At 40.4% G+C, this 23,628-nt stretch overlaps 1 protein-coding gene across 4 annotated transcripts; it reads right to left on the bottom strand.

Moving 5' to 3' along the window:
• Positions 1-1,174: 1,174 nt before the first annotated feature.
• Positions 1,175-23,537, bottom strand: mmp21 (matrix metallopeptidase 21). 4 transcript variants are annotated; one of them, XM_027289461.1, is made up of 7 exons: positions 22,741-23,465; positions 22,119-22,258; positions 21,872-22,013; positions 21,514-21,771; positions 21,235-21,407; positions 20,503-20,809; positions 1,175-1,358 (listed from the first exon to the last, which is right to left on the bottom strand). In XM_027289461.1, the coding sequence occupies exons 1-6, from the start codon at positions 23,399-23,401 to the stop codon at positions 20,504-20,506; spliced, it is 1,680 nt and encodes a 559-aa protein (XP_027145262.1). In that variant the 5' UTR covers positions 23,402-23,465; the 3' UTR covers positions 1,175-1,358; position 20,503. The 4 variants fall into 4 exon arrangements, with proteins under 4 accessions (XP_027145262.1, XP_027145264.1, XP_027145265.1 ...); XM_027289463.1 differs by having other exon boundaries at positions 20,503-20,733; XM_027289464.1 differs by lacking the exon at positions 1,175-1,358 and having other exon boundaries at positions 20,181-20,809; positions 22,741-22,918; positions 23,459-23,537.
• Positions 23,538-23,628: the final 91 nt, after the last annotated feature.

The following is a 23,628-nucleotide window of genomic DNA, read 5'->3' as shown; positions in this document are numbered from 1 at the left end:
GTACGTAGCTCTGGTTGATGTTAAAGTCTGCTACACATATACAAGCAAGCAGGTAGGTTTGGTTTTTCATTTCTCCTGTGGTAATAAAGCACTGACATGGAAATGTCAGTTGTGAAGGATATAAGTCAATTAACCCAAAGGGCAGCATTTTTTTTGACACCTCCTCCCCTTGTCACTTCATTACAAAAAAAAAAAAACGCAATGAGAAATAGCGAGCAGCCCTCCCTTTTGTGGGAAAATCATTACACAATCTGAGAGAGAATAGAATATTCTGTGCCCAGGCTTGCCTCCTGTTATTGCACCATTAATAACTTTTGCTGCTGCCAACGAGACAACACCAAGCTTGGTTGGAGAGGAGCCGGCTAATGCAGTCAGTAAATTAAAACCATCGGTGTTCGTTTTCACAAGACAGACCGATCCCCTGTTGTCAGAGGTTGGGCTTTCTGTTGTTGTTGTTGTTTTATTTCTCTTATATTCCTACCTGGTGCATCTATTTGTGTTGTACTTTTTTTTTTTTAAAGAATTACTGCATTTCTCATTTTCCACAGAGCAAACAAACCCTTAAAACTGCACCACACATCAAACTACTGTATTTCACGCTGCTGACTTTACTGACTGCGGGAATGAAAAGTGCACAGTAAAAAAAAAAATTTAAGATTTGAAAGTGTGGTGTAAAAAAAAAGTGATTGTCTCACAAAAAAAAGCACATAATATGGTTCTTTTTTGAAAATTAATTAACATCATGCAAACAATCCTCTGCACGTTTATGTCTGGAATAACAACGAGATGGGAAACAAAAGCCTGGGGACAGCTAATCTTGCCAATCATCTCCACATACTCATTAATGCGTCATTAATGCTGTTTCCCGGCTTGATCAAAGAACCTTTTAAAAAAGTTTTAACTTTGTAATTAAAAGCAAATGCCACATAAGGCCGGCATCGCATTAGCTCAGTATGTTCATACGTGCAATTTAATTATGTAGAATCTCCAGCTTCATTATACTGTGCGGTTGTTATAGAAACTACACTTGCTGTAGCCATGTCTTTTAAATGGAATAAGCCTGGCTTATAAAAAATATAAGCAAAATAAAAACGGCTCAAGGAAATTAGCACACAGCTTCGGGAGCAGAAAGGTTAGATATAGATATATACATATAAATTATGTATTAGCTTCATTACATTTTTTTCTTGTGCTTCTCTTAGTTAGTGCATCATAAATTAAAGCAAAAGAAACACCAGAAGTATAGCTACATTTTTGCAGAGACCACAACTCCTAATCTGTGAAATTGGATGAATTTAAGTTGCTTACCAAATGGGATTAAATTGTATTGGCTGCAGTTTGCTGAGAGGGGGGCATGTCTGAAAGGAATGGATACGGATATTACAGTATTAAAGAGGCACCCATATATTTTCACCCAGGAAACACAGTGGTGAGCATCCAGTGGGAGTCAATGGGCTCAGGGAGGCTGAAGTGCCAGCTCAAGAGAGAAGGCTTAACAAAGGCTGTGTGGGAGGGCTTCTGTACAGTGTGTGCTCATGAAGTGGAGCATTGTCTCAAGTTTTCCCCCAACTGCCAACCCACACGTGTAGTCACAAACCTACCACCCTAGATACACCTAATCACCATGAAATGGCCTGCCTCCCCTGCATGTCGGTAAACTGTAATTTTGCACATGCAGACAGTAAGATAATGTGAACTTAACCCCGCTAAGTGCAAGAGCTCGAACAAAAGCACTTAAAAACACACTTTAAGAGCACATAGCATTAATATATTCAAGATTGCGAGGTTTCTAGATCTAGATCTTGTGAGATGGTGGTAATTTCCCTGTGATGAACTTGAACTGGATTTTTACACATCAGAATCATAACACAGATCTTACGGATCAGCCTCACCCTCTGAAAACAGTCGCACAATGTCTTCTGATGCTCTGGAGGAGCTTTGTTAAGCATTGATGTCATCAGGGTTATCTCAGCTTGAGACACATTTTAATGGAAAGCCTGTGCAACAAATAGGTGATAACGAATTTTAATGCATTTATTAGCAGCACGGTTCAAACTAAAATATCTTGAGTTGCGTTATGGAAAGTGCAGAATCTGGTGTTTTTGAAGCTTGATTCATGCCAGAAAAAGTTAGAATATCTTGTGGCCTATGCTGCAACCTTGACCAACAGGTCGATCAGTAGTCTGTTCAAGGTCCAGTGTGTAATATTTAGAAGGACCTGCAGGTAGAAGAGTCTTCAATGTTTCTCCTACAAGTTTGGAAAGCGAGCAGTATTCATTTGTTTGCAGTCTGCCACCTCACCCCTAGATGGCACTAAATTCTACACACTGGACCTTTAAAAAGGTCGCTTAAAACTAATCACAAAGCAACATATATTGAACTCGACCTCAGCGGAGTCTGTTATCGCAGCTTGTTTTGGGTTGCCTCTGAGATATTCGCACACAGTGATAGAGGGGTGAGGAGAATTTAATTTGTGCTGCTAAAAATTACATTTGAGCAACTCAACAGCGGTGTGTCTTTCCAGATATTATGTTCCTGTTAGTCTGGATGAGCCAAAATGTCAACAGTGTTCATGTCGGTTTTCGTGTCTCTTTATTTAACTAGTGAGGCCTGTGGATTAAGTAACACACAATGAAGTAAATGCAATATATACACGTATCACAAGAAATTGTGATAAAGTTGGTTAGTGTGATTGATGAAAATGGCTTTACAGTATCTATATTAATGCTCTTAATGCATTAATCCAAAATCATATTAGCTTAACTTAAATACTTTATTAACTTTTTGATATAGTGTTGTATTTGCATCTTTCCTACTTATGTTCTAATGTCTTTTTAGGAAAATATTAACTGTAAATGAAATATTACGGAAGAACCTAAGTTGGAACCTTTCATTGGCAAAAGTAAAAAAGTGCCGTCACCATATTTGTAGCATATTTGATGTGTTATTTCAAAGACTGTTCACTCCTAAACATGTGAAGTGATTCAGGAATTCATTCTGGGAGTAAGCAGCGTCTAATCTGAGCATCATAATTTGTAACACTCCATGCTTATTAGGTGGTATCTCAGGCATTATGGGCTGAAGTAATTAACTCAAGCCACCCAAGGGTAAAGGTGTTCATGGTACATATGAGGGCTAAGCCAGTCAAACTGGGGCTAATAATGAAATCAGATACAGTCCCTGTGGTGGGTCACGTGCCGCTCAGCCTGGTCATGGTTTGCATGAAATGCCCTGCTGTCAATTAAAACGCTGCATCAAAAAGCGAAATAACCCACCAGTAATTACTCCCCGCTCTTTAAAGACACATGCACGGGATCATAGAAAAGGATTTTGTGGAGTTAATTTCTGGGGAGCTGAAAAGTGAAAATATATAAATCATATTTTCCTCAGTGTCATTTTAAGATGATTATTCTCGTCACAATTAGCTAATGGCATTAGGAGATTCAGATCTCAACAAATGGACTTTGTCTGTTCCCCTCTTGTGTTGTGTCAAAAAGAACACCAGCATGGGCATTGACTTCCAAAAATAATGAGTTTCTCTCCTGACTTGATAATTGAAGATATAATGAGAGAGAGAGAAAAGACAGAGATGAGGAGAGAGAAAGCAAATGTGTGTATGTGTGTGTGTGTGTGTGTGTGTGTGTGTGTGTGTGTGTGAGAGAGAGAGAGTGCCCCATATTTTTTGTCATAGCCTTGGGGGCTGGGTACATACACCCCCAGCATTGCAACCTACTTTTTACACCCCTCCCTGGAAAAAAAAAAGGCCCAAAGTGTCCTGAGCCCAGATCCAATCTGTTTCTTGTGACACCATTGTCATTTGTGCCAGCCCTGAGAACAGCTCTGCCACTTCCCTAAATGTGCTGTGCTGCGCTGTTTGTCTTCATGTTCTAATGTTGACTGTGAGCACATAAATTACTGCTAAGTAAACATGTAGACATGAAGCGAAAAAAAAAAAACAGATAAACAAATCATGAAACAAGGGGCAGCTTAGTCATACAGTAGATGCATTTGAAACGTCCTTATCTTTGAGCAGCGTTAGAAATGATTATTTTATGCCTCCACATGTCTTCTTTAATAATACACTTGCTGATGCTGAATGGGGTTTTGTTTAATATGAATATTTTATCAGCTCAATTCATATGAGGGACATGGGAAAGTAAAATAATCTTTCTTATTTTTATTTATTTTTCCTCCCTCCCCTTTCTTGGGAATGAAACCTCCGTCACACAGCATAGCTTCTGTATCTGCATTGTAAATTAAATTGAACAAGGGCACAGCATTAGGATGCAAATTAAAGACCTTCAAAAAAGCATTCAAATAATGATAGCGAGTAGAAAACCAAGGGGCCGTTTAGAAAAGTATTGAAGTTTTGCTTGGCTGCCTTTATGAGGCCCTCATAACCATATTCTAGGACTTCTGTCAACATGTTGATAAAATGTATTAGTCTCATTTACAAATGTTGTCTTCCGAGAGAAGGTGTTGTTTCCAAGCAAATATTGACTCATTTGAAATAATTGTTTGTGCCACAAATTGCTAAATTTAATCCACCAGTACCTCCTGCAGCAAATGATTTTCTGCGATATTTTTTTATTTTTTTTCACAAGATGACACTTTTCACCGCTAGAATTTCCTACAGTGTTCATCTCAGACACAATATAAAAAACATATTTATCATCTTTCATTATTGCTGGTATTTCTCATTTCTCTAAATGCCGACGTGTTTGCTTTCTCCTTCGTTTGATTTCCTCTGGCATTAACAAAAGTGTTTCTCACGTGCAGATGTACAGATGGATATCAAACTGTGACGAAGATATATCAAATTTTATGGGCTGTTCGTAGGTGTAATCTTGGCATCTTTTTTTTAATTGTGTTTGCACACTTGAAAGCTATTACAGGCTTTGCACAAATATAGATATGCTACAACTTTCAATATTAGCTTTACAGTGCAGAGATAATAGGTTTGATGATGTAATGTTGATATGTAATTATAAATCCCCCCACAAATATGAACTGAGAGCTCATTAGAAACAATAAACCGCTGTCGATGAACAGCTTCAAACAGCTTGCTGGCAGAACTGACTCCTTTAGTAACCTTATTATTTATATCTAAATCACTTTTTATGACAGGAAAAGACACAATGCATCGTGAGAGATCCAATTCAAATGAGGTTCAGGGCATCAAGCTTTTTCCAGCGATTTATTGTTTTCAAAAACTCATTCCATGCTCATCGCTCTGTGTACATGCAGCACCTTTTGTTTACCGCAGCTATCATGTCTCTGTCAATCACGCAAGAGCCGTGTTACTCTCAGAAAACACAATGACCCCAAAGACAGAGAGAGACTAAGCATTTCTCTTCTTTCATCTGTTTCCATCCATACCTCTCGGCATCACGGTAATTGCTGCCAGCACGTTCAACGCATTCAATTAAAGCTTATCCTTGGATACAAGTAGAACAAGTTTCATTTCTTGATAGCGCAGATAGAATCTGATGTATGTGAATATCCTGAAAGGCAACATGTTTCAGAACCGACGTAGGAGCGTTCAAACAAAATTCAATCCAAGGATTTTTTGATTTTATTTTTTATTTTTTTAGCCACAGGAGCCATGCACTGCTTTAACAGTCAAGAGAAGCAATTAAAAGCTGGCAGAGGGTTAACTTACACCCAGTGGAGCAAAATCGATGAGCGGCATCCTGCTTGAACTAATCACAGTACTGAGGGTGAAGCCAGCCAGCAGACATGAAAAGTACAGGAAGCAATGACAGGGCTAATGGTTTGGAAAATGCTGCTGATGAATGAGGAGAAAAGGTTGTGACTCTGTCTTTACCCTCTCTTATTTACCTTCCTTCTGGGCACCATAATAACTTGAGACCGATACTAGAGCTTTCTTTTGGGTAACACGACTTGAAGGAGGGTTGGATGCATAGATGGGTTTGCATGTCACTAAGAATGTCAGATACTTTTACCTTATACCAAAATGAAAGAGTTTCCTTCACCAGGTAATGCTCAAGCAAACTGGCAGTTACTTCAAAAGACATTAAGCCCAACTGTCATTTAGACAAAATGGTTCCATACCATTTTCTTTAATCTCTTCTGTGTAAATGACTACTTACGGCCCGTGAATTACTTTTTTTTCTCTACACTCACCCCAACCGTGTAGCGTCGGCTATCATTTTGGGAGCAACGAGCAGGCTAATGAAACCTCTCAGTATTAACAAATAGGACCACTGAAGAATGTTCTATTTGCAGGTCATTGTTTGATCCATAAAAGAAAAGGGGAGGAAAGAAAAAAAAAAAAGATGAAGGCGCAGGAAAGAGAGAAAAAAAAAGAAAGTCTTTTGGTTTCCTATTGAAGACAGCACTCTTGGCAAAAGAGTAAACAATGCAGCTCCGCATACAGCTTGGAGATTTCATGGAGCCATCGCCATGGCAACCCCATTTTCTAGTCATATCTTTAATGAAAAGGTAATGAGAGAAACATAACAGTCCCAACTTCATTACCGGAGTAAGATTCAGCAATAAAAACTAAATCAGAGAGTCTGTCATTTGAAGCAGCAGGAGCAGCAGCAGCAGCAGCAAAAGCAAAAGCAGGTCTGTTGTATACGACTGATTTAAAAACACTGACCACAAAGCCATCATGATCAGGTGACAGCTCACTCATTCAAGTTCTCAGTCTAGAATCTTAAGTGCATGTTCTGCATGTAACTCACAATACATCCCATACAGTGTTCATTTTACCGAACCACAATAAAAATGCTTATAAATAATGGAAAGTAAAGAAATATATTTCACTAAGGATTGGACTGTTGCTTTATACTTTCAGTCCGCTATGTTTTAGGGTGACATATTGAAACTTTTTTATTCAACTACATTCATAAGACAGCTATAGTTATAATAAAAAAAATAGTTACATCTCTACCCTGAGCATCTACAACATTAAAATGCTGCAAATAGCTAATGTCCAGTAATAACACTCCATGTATGATGCTCATTCTGTATTCTTAGTACTTGGTTTTAATATTTTTTTAATATTCTGCATTGATGCATAGATATTAAATAATATATATTTTAGGTTGCCGTAACAAACATGTTAGCAAATAACTGATTCACACATCCAGCACTTACGGGCAAACATTATCATTCATTTGTAGTCGTGTTTCTGGCCACCTGATGGATGTCGGTTCAGTATTCGCACCATATCAGGCTCATTTGCTGCCAAATGTTCCACTGTGTTCACTATTAGTTATGAACTTTCTCTGCTGTTTGGAGCAGGGCAGGTAGCTACAGTGGATTTATCAGATCTTGTTTGCTCTGAAACGCTCTGGAGAGCTGCACAAGAGTAAGACCTTCGCATTACACATGGTCATTGTTGATCTGAAAAACATCGATTAGTACAGCTTTAGGGAAATGATGTGACTACTTCCCCCACCACAGTTTAAACTACTGTACTACCCATGATTAAAGGCACAGTCAGTGAACAAACACACTTTAAATATATTAGTCCAGATCACATCTCTTTCTCCAGGAATACACTGTTGAATGTTCATCAAATGCACGGCTGCTATGCAACGGCTAAAGACGTGCATTTTCTCAGGGCACTGTGTGTGTTAACTCCCCTTACAGTCCCATTACATACATATTTGACAAAGGGGATATTACATGAGCAAAGGGGGGGGGGGATTTCAAATGATCAAATTCTCTCGCATAGTGTTTGCATTTTTACACGAGGCTGGGGATTGCCTCTTTGCATTTTACACAAGGAAGAGAATCCCACATTCATCTTGTTTGTTTAATTGGATATGACCTCTGGTCCTCCAGAAAATGAGATGTGGTCCCCTTTCCCCAGCCCTTTAAGGTAAATATGCGTCACATTTGAATGTGCGTCTTGCTGCAGCAGTTTACCTTGTCGTCCTCTCCTCGTTATCAGAGTAACCTTGTGATCTGGCCAATTTTTTTTTTGCCGTAATGATGCATGATATTCTGAAAGTAATTTTAATCTAGAGCGGGGAGATCCAGCTGCCAGGTATCAAAGTAGACTTTGGCTGCCTTCAGCAATGCACTCCAGCCACACAAAGTCCTCCACTAGCCAGCCTCTTTCACCTCCTCCCCCCACAGCCCTCAGACATTTTCCATGCATAATTAGGTAGAGTCCACAGAGAATAGCAGAGATGTTTTTTTTTCTTCTCTCTCTCTCTCTCACTAAGATGAGGAATTTAAAGAAGCATAGCTTAATGTTATATTATTGTTTTTATGAGACGTGGGCCCTGTTGGAGCCAGGCACTGAGAGAGCCCTGACCGATCTCCGACAAAAGATCACTCAGATTTGGCATTTTGTCAAGCAACGTCGAGATGCTGTGAATTCATCTCAACAACAATCTCTCTTTGAGTACAAGGAAACATGCTGAAAGGCTCAACATTGTGATATCAGAGTCAGTTGAACGATAAGTCATGGCCAAAATAAAAAAAAGAATGATAAGAATGAAGTCCTGGGCTGCATCCCAGATCAGCCATGAATACATTTGAGAATAATTGTGCAGAGTGACTGGACTACTGTGTTTACAAAGGCGCACTAACGCCAAAGCCAAGACAGTCTAGGAAGAAAGAATGTACAGAGCAGCAGAGGGGTCTGTCTGTATGAATACATTCTTTCCTCATTGTCCTCTCAGACAGGGAGGATCATTACTGGCTGGACACACGCGCTGGCAGCACCAGCCTTCATTATTATGCAGCAGTCGACACAGGTTTAACAAAGAGAAATTTGTCTAGCATTTGTTTATCTGGAAGAGCAGAGTCTGGCACAGTAATGCTGGCAGCAGCAGGCTAAGGTGGATGGACACTCAAGTAAGTTGGCGGACGCTCACAACCCTGCAGCTCCCCCCAAAACCCTCCCTCGCAACCCATTCCCCCTCTCTCCACCACCATCAGCCTCTTATGCTCCACACAGGTGCACAGCTTTTTCTCTACCGTGTACATCAAAGAGACGGCAGCAAAGTGAGAGACTGAAGTGCAGGGTGGCACATAGTTTCATCTTCAATTGTATCCTGTATTCAAAAGAATACGCCGTATTTTTCATCTCAAGTGCATCTGGACATAGCCATAGGTGTGAGTATTTGAATTTTGAAGGTAAAAACTAAATCGAGACACTTGACTGCAAAGAAAAGAAACACCTTTTCAAACTGATTTTTTGATGCATGACCCAAACAACTGTGTTATTCACCTCTTGCCGATACAAGATAAATGCCTTTTAGTGAAATAAACCTATGGTCTCTTGAGAGGTAAAGCAAAACGTGAGTAGGTATGGCAGCTCTGAGTTATTGACAGCTTTTTTTCCCCCCTCCCCACAAGCTTTGTTGCAGGAAGAGGGTGGGGTGTTTGGCTCGTCCTTGACCTTCCTGTGAACCAAATACATCAGGAGTCTGTTGCTGAGGAGATTAAAATCATGCAACAATGGGAGGTGGCGGGAACACAAAAAAAAAAAAGGGGCTCAGGGTTTCCTAAATACATGCAACACAAATTTAAAGCTGTTTGGACAGTTTTGTTCGGACACAGTGCTGGTTTAATCACACCATCGCATGTAAGATGCAGAATATGCCTTCAGCTTCCTGTCAGGGCCACAAAGAGGGTCAGCGTTGAGCCAGATCCTTTTTTTTTTCCTTTCTTTTGGAGGATTTATAGTGACACGGGAGGAGATAAGAGATGTGTGTGCAATGTTTGTCTTTGAGGCATCGTCACAATCAACTGTGTTCCACCATCATACATCCTAGGAGTGCTGTGAGTGCTGCACCCTTGTCTTATTACAGACAGCAGGTGCAGATGGTTAAAGGCAGGTGCTCGGCAAAAAAAAAAAAAAAAAAAAAAAGGAAAAGGAGAAGGAGGAAAAAAAAAAAAAAAAAAAAAAAAAAAAAAAGGAAAAGGAGAAGGAGGAAAAAAAAAGAAAAAAGAACAAGCACCTGGTCCCTCTGTTGTAGCAGTCTGGGGGCTGCTCTCACTATGATTAGCTTTGTTTCTCCAACAGAGCGCAGCACGGAACAAGACCTACAACTTCATTAGGGTGGAGCACAGCACCCCTTCTTTTTGCCTTTGTCCTACACTTGACTGCGCTAAGTTCGAGCGGACGGGGTGTCTGTGAAGATCAGCCTTTTATTAGGAGCTACGACTCTGTCACCGAGTGGCGCCTCCTTCTCTGCAAGAAAAGAGCCATAATCTGAACGCGTGTTAGATCTACCGAGTCACGATGAGCAAGCACAGAAAAAAAAACTCGCCTGATTTCACAAAGACCTATGTAGAAAGTGAAAGAGAGGCCCCCCAAAGCTGACCTGACAAGAAGCAATAAGCTCACTCCTACAAGAGTTTGGTTGGGATTCAGCATTCTGACCCCCCCTCCTAACTTTGTTGTTTGGAGATTGAATGTGCAGGTAGTGAGTCGGAGAGCTCTTCCCAGGCAAACCCCCCCCTATATAATCACCAACCCCTGCTTGCAGCGCACCATTTTCAAGATGCTGCGGTGTATCTTCAAGGACGAGCAGAGGAAATGAGTGCTAATAGTGTGTTTGTATTGTCGGAGCTCGTGGGCCCACAGATTTGCTTTATTCATGGCCTCACTTCATCTGCCAGCCAACCATTGAATAATTGAAGGAATTATCAGGCTAGGGGATCCAAAGCCCCTCAGAAATGTGTCATGCCCCTGAGCAAAGCCGGGAGAGAAGGAAAAAAAAGAGAGAGAGAGAGAGAGAGAGAGAGAGAAAGAGGGGCCTCCTAATTCAGAGCTGAGCTGCACAACCCAGTAATGTTCCACCTACATACAAAGACACACACACACACACAAAGTTAAAACACAGAGGTTGATGATGCCACAAATGGCAAGCTTTGACTGGCAGAATATCAATAGCTCATAACAGCGGGAGCCCATGCATGTCAGATAAATTTATGATTCTCTCCAAATGCTGCTCTCCTATTTTCCTCTGCATCAGAATGGGTGTTTTTTTGGAGTAGCTAGATTTCACCAAGCACTTTGGCTAGTGTCCCTCGTACAAAGAATGTGACTGACGCAACATTAATCTCCAAACAAAGAGACTGGCACAACTATTCCGCACAATTTCAGGGCTATGAGGTGGCAACGTCAGTCTCGATTTCTCACCGCTCCTTCACGAGCTGTTCCACTTTCTCCGAATTCTCATTTAGATCAAACAAAACACTCCGGGAAAAAAAGGAGGTGAAACGGTACCGTTTAAATCCGTGACACACATGCACACAGGGGACCTCCTTCTCATTTTCTAAACAGAGAGTCATGGCAAGAACTTTTTAAATTTGTCATAATAAGGTGTGACCTACATGGGAGGGAGCCAAAATCCAAAACTCCAGCTCCCAGCAAGATTCCTGCCTACTGAGTATTCCGAAATGTAATGCATGAACATTAAGGAGGAGAGGAGATTCCCTTCTAAAGACATAAGTCTCTCATGGCTTGACACACAAGTCTTCCTGGAGCATAGGTTAGAATACGTGCCACATCCTTCAAGCTGAAAGGCATACAATATTTACTTAACTGATGCACTGTTTAGTGCATTAAAAAAAAAAGACCTTACCAACACCAGACAGAGGTTGTAAGATAATATAATCTCTCTGACACTGACATATGAAAAACATTCCTTAGCTGACATTCATGAATTATGGCAGCTGTTTGGAGAAGAACAACTCTGGGGTCTATTTTCAAATAGGCCTCAGCTGCGATGCTGGAAAACAACTATCCTGCTGTTTGTGTTGAGTGGGGAGATGTCTGGAAATGCATCTTTCATGAACACGGGATACTGTAACGTGTTTAAAGAAAACACACTACAGGAAAGAAGCTGAAGGAGATGATTTTTAGATCACGATTCAAACACACACACACACGACATATCAAGAAATGGATGCTACGAATTGCAACATAATTTCGTCAGGTATGTGCTAGATGATATATTTTTTTTTATTCCAGAGCAAACATATCAAAAATCTTGTAAGGCTCCCCCAGAATAGAATCTCGGGGTGAATGAGAGTGGCAGTCATTCACTGTGTCCAGCGTCAGTGTGAAAGGGTAGCCTGTGTGTGTGGGCTGGGGGGCCTTGTTAAGGGTGGCAAGCATGGCGAGAGCTACTGCAGGCGGTCCGGAGAGAGCTGAAGCCCCTCACCAAGACCAAGCGAGGAAAAACAAACCAGCCTTTTTCCACATAATTGCAGGGCATATAGTTGTTATTTTTGTACTTTTGGTCATCATTTCTGTTGTCTATGATCTGGGAACATGGCGACATCGCTACAACAAAGTCAGACGAGGCGAGAAACACCAGCAGTCGGGTGATCAGACAGGTTATGAAAGGGCCTTTTTTCCCACAGCAGACATTTTGACCTGTTACAGTAAGAAAAACACTGGTGTTACTAATAACATTAACAATGCTTCTGTTCTATTCAAGTGTCTCAGTAAGCCATGACAGTGTGAAGGTAACCCAGCATCCACAATACCAGGACCCTGACAGTGAAGCAGTTAATTGGAGTTCAGCTGTCATTCATTTTATTATTTATAACTGTGCTTTTCCAACTGTGGCATGTCTAAATGTCTTCCATTAAAAGGGCTAACAGTTAAGCCCCGACAGTCTTCCAAATTAAACCAAAAAAATGTGTAACTGCCCCCTACACAGAACTGCAAAAAATATAAGCGTTTAATCGATCATAATTTTTCTGTTCCTTACAAAACTTTTGGAGAAATAAATCTGTTTTATGATGCAACAGCACTATGGTTGAGGTTTGGTTAGGGTTAGACTCAAAAATGACTTGGTTAAGGTTAGGGAAAGATCATGGTTTGGGTCAAGATTACTACTTCATTAAGGTTAGGAAAGCTTTGTCTTTATGGTTACAATAATAACTACTTGTTTAAGGTCAGGAGACAATAGTGGTCATGGTTAAAAGAAACTAAGAATGATTGCTGATGGGAAATAAACAGCAGTCTTCTATGGCGAGGTAACACTATTTGTTTTATTCCAGTCATCACAAAACCGACTTCAGGACATCTGAATTTTAACAGACATCTGATCCTTTTGCTCATTTAACCACATTATGTAATGTCAGCGATAACCCTTCATTGCACAGGAAAACTATAGTATGCATAGTATTTAAAGTTAAACTAGGGAGTCTGTAAACTGTTTGGGATAATTACAACGGACAGTTTGGGTAACAATTTTAATGCTTGCCTACATTTTCTCTGCTAAATAAGTTTGGCCTGAGGGTTTGTTTAAAACGTTTATGATCACCAGAATGCTCCCGATTCTCTCCTGCGTTTTTTAGCAGATCTCAGCACTTGGTGTGTTCAGCGTTATTATTACGATACTATAAAAATAAAACCTGTGTTGCAATAAACTGGAATTAGCCTTTAAGTCTAGACCGGGGGACTGCTGGTAAAGCTTTGTCGCAGGAGCTAAGGTTGAGTGCAGAAACCCATGTGCACAAAAGCTCACAAAAGTATGCTGGAGCGAGAGCATGGGGAGCTTTAAAAGTAGAAAGTGGAAAAAAAAATCTGTACTGAAAGCCAGTTAAAAGAAGCTAAAATAGAGGTGGGAGGTGTCGTGCCTATTTGTGTGGCTGCAGTGATGTGTATGGGTTGAAGATGTGAACAGGTTACAGTTATCAAACCCAGAAAAAAAAAACTTTTGAGTTGATATCTGTGCTGCTATTCATATATTATAACATATAACAAGCCATATGTTCCACCAGTCCAAAGGACCTATAACATATAAAATAGCTCAAATTTAGGCTCAAATTTAGGCTGAGCGTGAAACCTGGACACACACAGACACACACACACACACACACAGACTGGCATGTAACACAGTGTGTGTGACACCCTCCCTCCCACCCCCAGTTAAGTAAGAGACTGTTCATATCCAACCATCATCCAACCACCCCCCCCTCCTGGGTTAAACCCCATCTGTTACTCTGGTAGAAAAGGAAGAAGAGAGGGAGGGTGGTGGAGAAAGAGAGGGGCGGGGGTGCTGAGGTGAGGAGAAAATCAGGGTGGGATCTGGAGACAGCCATGGGAGAGAGATGGAAGAGGAGGACGGAGGAAAGACAAACCCCCCGATGCACAGCCACTTGACGAGATTCCTCGTTCGGCGCCTGTGAATGTACAAGGAGTCTCGTAAGCAGGTGTGTTTCTGTGGCTCGGAGGAGAATAAAAAGAGCAGCTCGTCTGATGAAGACAATTACGTTGACAGGTGGTTAAAGCACCGTGCCATATTTTGTGTGTGTGTATGCACGAAGTTTGGACTTGTGATCAGTGCAAAAACAGTGACACTTGAAAGTAAATAAAAGGACTTCATTGGTGCTGCCGCTGTACAAATTAATCAAAAGGCTCATGGTGACAGCAGTACTTCAACTTCTCTCAGACTAATTAAAAAACTGGCTTACTCAAAAAATAAAATATATATATAAATATATATATAATACTACATATATATATAGGTATATATAATAGATATATATATATATATATAGATTTTATATTTTCTCAGTTGCCTTCCTAGCCATGCAGATAGTTTGGGATTTGCCTATTGACATCTAGGCATCCTGTTAACTGGATACTCCATAACACCACCCCGTCAACAGTTTTCAGTGGAGTACATTTTGATAAGATAATATATATATTTTTGTGATTTGGGTGAGCTGATCCTTTAAAATGTCGAGTAAACAAAACAGGTATGAAGTTTAAAGATAGCTGAGACGTTAGATGATTTCTATCTGTCACCAGTCCAACATCCAAGCTCATTTTCATTTTCCCTCCTTTTTTTTTTTTTGACAAAGCCTGCCACAGCACGTACGTTTCCTGTCACTTTCCCAGGCTTTTAAAATGGAGGTGGCGGCCGGTCAGTCACTTCTGTGTGGCCATGCGTGGGACAGCTTCATCCCCACCCCCCCTTGACCTGCAGCTGCCACTCAGACTGACATCACCAGAAAGCCCCTTGTTTTGTCTCTAAAACTCCTCCTTTGCCAAAGGTCAAGGTTCAGTTTGCGGCGGGTGGGAGAAATTCCTCCACCACATATGGAGGCAAATTAGTGGGCCGACTGCGTTTATTGGGCGGTTTGCTTGCGGTATGACAAACATATCCTCTTTCACTCCCACTCTATTTGTTTATCAGGTATTTAGTCAATACCTACGTGCTGCATTATGCATGAGGCCACACAATGCTTAATTACACTTGGATGATTTGGATTCTTCATTCAAATTAGTCTGTGTGATACATGGACTATTCTCAAGAGAAGACATGTAATTACTGTACAATTTCCATTTGGCATAGTGACTCCTGCTTACACATGTAACCGAGGAGGAATGGAAAGTCAAAGATACTTGTTCTCCCTCCTAAAAAACTGCTTTTACTGCAGGCTTACACTGTTTTCCACCGCACAAAAGAGAGTTACTTCTTCTTCACGGTATAATGACGACATGAAAGCTCGGGTTTGTGAATTCCAAATCCTATTTACCTCTCCTCGACATTAAAGATCCTCAGCGAGGAGCACTTTGCTCAAAACTATTTGATGATAAAAGCTTTTGAAATATTGATTTGAATGTGAAATTGAGAGGCAGTCGTGAAAGCATCAGTCAGTGTTTTTCTCTTTTAATTCAAACTTCTTTATCTGAGGGCAGAAAGAGAAGCAGAAAGAGGGAGAAGGAGACACATGTGGGGGAACATCTGTGTGTGTGTGTGTGTGTGATTCTTGTGAGATGTGCACGCATTTGAACAAAAAACGACTGTGTGTGTGTGCAACTGTGTGTATTCCTGTGTGTGCCTCTTTCTGAGTGAGGTGAGAGACTGCTTGATTTCTGAACCGCCGTAAACAAGTCAGAGCCTTGTTAACGATGCCACTCAGAGTTAATGCGCAAAACAACTTTCAACTCAAAATCCGCTTTTCAGGAAAGTCTGAATTCCACGCTTATTACTGCCGAATAAATGCTGATCCGCACTCTACCTCAGTGTGATGGTGGAATCTTTGGCAGTAGCTACAAATTCCCTTTTAAACATAGTGAAACACAGCACATAGTGCGTGTATAGCCAGGTAAATGTATTTCCATAACCTGTCATTTTAGGGGAAAAAAAACACACACACACATGTCTGCAATTCCACAGTAGGCTTCTGACAACAGGGGACACATACAGTATGTGGAAAGAATCCTCCCCTTTCTTATTCCACTCTAAAAATACACCTGTCATATTCACAAACACACAGAGACACAACACAGATGCCCACGGTAAAGCTGTTACCAATAAATACCTGAAGAAACTACATATTAATAACCTGATATTAATTGTATTCACAAGAATTCTCATTCTAAAGTGAAAAATACACATGGACTTTTATTCCAACAGCTTTATCAGTATGTCAAATACATTCATGGGGGTGAATAAAATGGCAAAATATGCCAATAAACATGAAATATGAATACCAACATGCCATAGAAAAGTGAGACTGACAATCACTGATTCATACATCAGTCCTGAGGACTATTTGAACTGCTTCTATGTGTTGAGGTTGCCCTCTACTGGCCCCTGTTTCTGTAGTATAAAAGATGAGTTTACCTGCTTTAGGGCATAATATTATATTTCCACATTTACATTTTAATGCAGCAGTTTCACCAGACTTCACAGTAGGCATGTATGCTAATCTACGGCCTGTCAAATGCATAGTGTAGTTTGATGACGATAAAGATATATGGATATGTGAGCACTTGGAAGGGTTGGGATGGTATATGAATGTAAAGAATACATGAATTTTAATGTTGTCGCCAATCCTTAGGATACTTCTTCTTCTGTCAGTTGTTTTGATTGGTTAAGGATAACGCTTTCATACTGTCTCCACGATTTTACATATGATGCTCAGTCTACTCATCATAGGGAGTATTATTATAGCTCTGGAGTTTTTAAAGTCAGAGAAAATACACCAAGTGAGGCTTGGAGAGTGCAAGTTATAAAGTCTTTATAAACATGTTTGGCCTGGTTTGAAAAGTTAGTTTGAAAATATTTAGCTTTTATTAAGCAGAGAGGACGAACAAAAGTATACATAGGACAAATATAGGGGTGTCACGATATTGGATCAGATTGTTTTGGGCAAAATACTTTAGGCTATCTAAGAAGAAAATCTATATGTCCAATGTCCAATTTTTAACTTATTGTGTTTTCTTGACACATGCATTACAGTCAAAATACAGATGTAGGGAGGAGGTAAGAGAGTCTGAAACCAGAACTGTACAACAGAATATATGAAACCACAAAGAACGAGTAGAAAATTTAAGAGGCACTGGACTATTTACACAATATTATGACATATATTGTTAACATATCAATATTTTATTTCTTAAATATCATGGCTATCATCAGTACTAGTTGATCGCAACATCCCCACTCCAGAGTTGCATTATTGGATGTTTAGGATCCAGTGTTTTGGAACTTAATTTACAGTAGGGACTAAAAGTAGGACATCTGTTCCCTACTGTTCAAACACCCGTTCGTTATATCTTGTAAATGTATTGCCGACATGTTATCAGAAAAAGCTACAGGGTTAGGTTACATGACATTTTGCCCATTCTGTTATTGCTTTTGTGGCAGGCATTTACAATTCATGACACGACTTAACGTCAAAATGGTTAAGTGAAGCTGAGATTTATCTGACTGTGACCATATAATACAACTTAAGCTGTGTTAGACCCCTTTGATGACAAGACACGAGAAAAAAATAAATGGATCTGAGTTTCAGTTGGTGGGCGATAATGAGTGCGGGGTGAAGAAATATCAAGGGGCAGAGGGGAATGGGATGCGGGAAGCTGCTCTATCCTCTCCGTAGCTACCGATCAATACTCTTGAAGTAATGGAATTGTTTATTCCTTTTTTCCTGGTGAGGTTAGCACTTCACTTGCTCTACAAGGACAGACAGTGGGTACGGTGTGATATTATGGCATATACAATAGAAATAAAAGTACAATTTCTCATCTCAAGTGTAGAACAAATTGAACCTGTACAACATCCTTTCTGCAAGGTGGTTACAGAAAAAAAAGGCCATAGTTTCTCTCATAAGAGAAATCCTTGAACTTTACTCTGTAAACTCTCTCTTTCTATGAACATATTGGAAGTTATATTATCCTTGAACTCAATTAATTCAACCTGAGAGATCTGTGACAACAAAGATATCCTTAAAAGACAATCATTTTAAATGCAACACACATCTATATCTACATGCAGCAGTTTGTTGAGCTAATATCCCATGACACAGACAAAGACACATTGCTGCAGGAATGATACTGGAAATTATTTATTCATTTCCCACACTGCTCTGGGACAGAAATGAGGTAACAAAACTGCAAGTTATTTTCACCATCTCCTCAGAGTTTAGGAGATTTTTGTGACATAAACATGCTGCATCCCATTCTCCTGTTTCTGAAGTGCCTCCCATGTGGATTCCTGTGCCATGACACAGGTTTTTGTCTCTCTCCGGGGCTGCTGCAGCTCGAGCTCCATCAGCATGACTGATCTCATTTATCCTAGTTGCATCCAAAGAGGCCCGCGGTGTAGGGAAAAAGGGAGCTTCAGTAGCAGTACTGTTAGTGCAAAAGCGCAGATCATTGAGCTGTGCAGTGTATGGCAGCCAGGGACTCGCACACTTTGTATTTAGGATTTCTCGGTATGGGGAACTCCAGGGTGCAGGAGATGTATGGTGCTTCGTGAGGGGATAAACAAACAGATCACAAGCCTCCGCTGCACTGCACATCATCATTCAATTCAATATTAGCCTATCAATAATTCCTGCTGAGATGTCAACCCGCACAGCAATAAACTGCTGCAACAAACATATGGCATATTAGACTCACACAAATGTGACTTCATTCTGAATACAGAATGTTTATTTATTCTCTTGGAGGGATAATGTGCCTGTAAATATTGTAAGATTTAACATCTTTAAATTTTGATGTTGGCTTCAACCAAGAAGGCAGAAATGATGCCCACTATTTATTCACTCAAATCCTACATGCACACTGAAAACGACAAGGATTCACATAATATTAGCTTAAGTAGACAAGACAGAGATGAACAAGAGTATTTATTTGTATGCTGTTAATGCCTTTACAGAGAGAGAAGCTCATCCTGTAAATGCGTGAGCAGACTCACCATCATCATGACACCCGCCTCTGTAGCCCCACTTGCCATGACATTTTGTTCCTTTGCTTGTAATTGATTTCTACTTCAATTTATTAATATAGCCTATGGAGCGCCTGGAGCACAATGCTAGTTATCTGGAGCCCACCAGGAGCTTAATCTCCTAAGATGAGCTGAATTAATAAGAGTGTTCAAGTAACATATTGATTACAGAATCGATGTCTGTTTCTTTGCACCGTGCTCAAATGATTACTACAAAATGGAACAGCATTAAGTAATAAGATGAGCCCCCCGTTTTTCAATCATTTTGCTTCAATCTAAATTTCAATAGGCTCTCTCTTTTTGATTGATAGTGTGTAAATCTTTAAACACACAAGAAGGAGAAGGAGAAGGAGAAGGAGGAGCAGATTGCTTGATAGATATTTTCCACCACCTCCAGGTTTTTTATTGATAAAGCTTGTATTGTTTTCTTCCAAATCCGTTCAAAAAGCTTGTTGCACTGCAGAGGATGAATCTCAGAGCATTGAAGGGATGTTTACGAAGGAGAGTATTGCTTCGGTCTCATGTCCATATTCTTCCCTGTCTGCAGGATGCTATGGATTTGAGCTTGTGCGGGTCATTTAAAGGGTAGTGATATATTCATACATTGATTGCAGATGTGCTGTCAAGACTTGACGAGTGTGAATGAATCCCTATTGTTAATCCATTGTGAATAATATTTCTCAAGATATATATTTCCCTTTTAAACTCTTACTGCATGTCAAAATGCTTTCAGTCTGTACAGTTACCCAGAAACAACCTTCAGTGTCCTGAATAAATTTCCATTTTTTATAGGCATAATAGTACAGATATTTTAATTCATGCTTTAAATGCTTGCTTTAAAATATATAGATTAAATGTACCTGACATGAGAAGTCTCTCCATAGTTCACAATATATATAATGTATATATTATTTTATGTTTTGTACAGATATCAAGTAAATGACAAACATACAGAATATAAGTAAAAGCAGTGTCTGTGTTAAGGATGACATCCATCTATAAATAAGTTTATTCTCACTAAATCATAAGAGGTCCTTTAACATTGTTTTCATGCCAATATCCATTTGGCACCTCGAAGTGACAGACAGACAGAGCAGCTGATCTGTTAATAACACACCTCACTGAAAATAAGCCAACGGAAATATCCAGTTAAATTATAGACAAACGTGACAAAGAGAAAGTAGATAATGGATGTCTACGCACACATATGACACCATGTATACACGCGACAACAGGTGAATCAGTAGTGCATGTCAGTACACATCAGTAGGGCTTAATGAATCTCTGCTTCAGTGACCTCAGCGGGTTAGTTTGAGTGCAGTGGGATGGACGTTGCAGATGTCGAACCAGTGCTGATCCACATCCTTGTGTGGCAGCAGGCCATTTCGCGGCAGAAATGGCCGGCGCCAGCGTTTGCGGCTGCCCACCACCTGCCAGAAGCGCGTGCCCTTGAGTAGAAAGATGGCATTGTGGGTGTAGGAGAAGTAGGCAGCGTCAATGTTGCCATCTGGATGGTCTCCGCTCTCCACTGCAGGGAAAACATCTCTGATGTTTTTGGGGAAGCCTCTTGCCAAGCTGTTGGCTTCCACATTGAATGCATACACCTGTTTGAACAGATAATTGTTCTGCCTCTTATATTGAAATCTCTTTAATTACAACGTGCAAACAAATCACAGAGGAAGTGTGGAAGGTTTGTTTGTGTTCATTTCTTCCCCCATAATGCTGAGAGACAATGAACTAGCTTTGGTTTATATCTCATCAAGCCTTTGTTTATTGTATATCCACTTCTTCTACACGCTAGTATTGTTAGATTACAAGTCACTTAAGGAAACATTAGTGACACTGTAGCAGTTGCCCACTTTGCCTGGATGGAAATACAACCTTAATTTAATCCTTTAAACTCTCACCTCACTGGCCTTCTCTCACACAATCCACAAATCTATTGTTCCTGTTTCCAACCCAAGTAATATACCTATGCCCCTCCTAACTAATCATGTGTCAGAGAGAAGATAAGGAAAGCGATTCTTACAAGAGTGTTTTTGAAGAAGTAGATGTGGGAGTCCCTCCTGTCGTAAAAGGCTGTGTCAATGGGGCCGAACACACCTGGGAAACCCTCAGAGATTAACCTCGGATAGCGTTGACCTTCAGGATCCTTTCTGAACACTCGGTCATTCTCACTGTCGTACCTCCAGAACTGAGTACCTGTGCACAGAAACAACATTCACCAAATATATATTTTTACTGGCAGACTGTGTGTCTGTACATACAGTATTCCCATATCTAGGGAAGTACTTTGATTTAGACCTACCTTTAAAAAAATAAACAGCATCTTTTTTCCTGGACCACACATGCACATAAGCATCCACTCCGTCCATGGGAATTCCACGCCAGCCAATCTGCAGAGCAACTGGATCTCCATAACGTGTCCGGTTATTTCTGTTCTCATACAGCCAGTACCATCCATCTCTCATGAAATAAGTGTTAAAGCGGATGACCACCTCCCCATAGGGCGTCTTCTCCTTCCTGATCCAATCAAACACTGTGTTGAATCGGCCTTTACAGCCCCCTGGATTCAAACACAAGCACATTATAGAAAACAAATTAGATTTAAATAAACTTCAATTTACACAGGATCTGTGTGTGTATCCACTAGATGGTGCTGTTACCATAGAGGTGCTGTATTGCTTTCCTGTCCATCCAGTCCATCTCAAATCCTGACTCCTGGGGCAGATAACTGGGCTGCATTATAGATCCAGGTCTGTAGATGTGGGGGAGACCCAAAACATGGCCGATCTCATGAACTGCCACCTCACAGAAATAAATGAAAAGCGTTAGAATGAAAAAAAAAAAGCAATAACTGAACCTATGACTACTCTTTTTAAATTATAACACCTCATGTTGGTATATGCTTACTTTGTGAAGGCTGATCCCACTGCCAGCATTGGGACCAGTGAAATGTTCGTCGTCATCAAAGTGTATATCACCCAGGAACCAGGCGTGGGCAAATTCTTGACCAGTGCCATCAAACCTCTGATTGCAACCAAGATGCCTTCCTGATGTAGTATGGTGGCACAGAATAAAAAAAGATGCATGGATTTCACTGTGCATTTGAATAAAACATTATTTACACCCACAGTGTGTAAGTAAAAAGTGAAAGTATAGTTACTGACGTACTGTCATATATTATATAATAAGACTATTATTACTCATGCAAGCTTTATTTTACTATTGTAGTTGTTGGACTGCATTATTGTCATTATGGATTAATATGCTGACTATTTGAGCCCAAAGTGACACCTCCACACCTCTGTTTGTTTTGTACAACCGACTAATTGTTTTAGCTGTGTTTGTATGCACTCTTGTGTAGTTTAATTTATAACAAGACATCATATTTTCATAAGTTCTTTATATGTTTTCTATGCAAAAATCCTAATTTGTAAAGTAACTAGTAGCTAAAGTTGGCAGATAAATGTAGTGGAGTAAATCATGTTGTACTAAGTGTCATATGTACAGTATATATGTAAGTCTGACCTACCTGTGCCAAAGCCCAGTCTGATATCGATATCCTCCAGTGGGGAACGTGTATCCTCCACAAACTCCAGCGGAGACACCTCACTCCACATCCTGAAGGCCAGTCTGAAGATGTACCTCTGGTCTTCAATAGATAACTGACTGCTGTAACCTTCTCCTATCAGCCTCCATTTCAACACCCTCTTAGAAAAAGCCATGTAGCCCGTTTCACTCAAATCTTTCTTGTGCCTGTTTTTGGATACTAGAGTGGCCAGGTGACGCTTCCTACGTCGCACTGCTTCACTCTGATGGCTGTTCACACTAAAATTTACCGCTTGACTGTCTATGTTGGTATTTTGTGAGCTGTTTAGGGAAGTGTTACTTAAAATGTGATCAAATGAGTCGAAGTCTTCTGTGTAATTTCTGCTGGTGTCATTGGAAATGCCTGCGAGAACGCTTTCTGTGTGATTAGAATTGAACATGTCACCTTCAAAGGAGTTAGCAGTTCCTAAAGTATTATTTGCTGTGTTGTTACTGTCAGTCTCATTAAAAATGTCACTGACACTGTTTTCAATATCTGAGGCACTACTGTTCACCGGTGCTACAGGGGTGTTCAGATCAATCTCCTTGTCTGGGACTCCACACCTCGGTTTGTTCATTGCCACCTTGGTGGCCTCATCAAACATACCCGTGACAGGCAAGCCCGACACCCTTTGAAACTCTTGAAGTGCTGAAATAAACACCTGGCTTTCAGTTAGACTGTCGTGATTATCTTGATCACCATCCCGAGGAGCATCCCTTGTGTGATGCACTGAGGTTCCTTCTTGGATCGCGTCTTGAAGGTCACCCAGGAAGTCATCATTAAAAGATTCGCGTCTTGAAGGTCACCCAGGAAGTCATCATTAAAAGATGT

The sequence above is a fragment of the Larimichthys crocea genome, chromosome XVI (genome assembly GCF_000972845.2).
Source record: "Larimichthys crocea isolate SSNF chromosome XVI, L_crocea_2.0, whole genome shotgun sequence".
In the NCBI taxonomy this organism is placed as follows: Eukaryota; Metazoa; Chordata; class Actinopteri; family Sciaenidae; genus Larimichthys; species Larimichthys crocea.
Note: the sequence above shows the minus strand (reverse complement) of the source record. Positions and strands in the feature narration are given on the sequence as shown.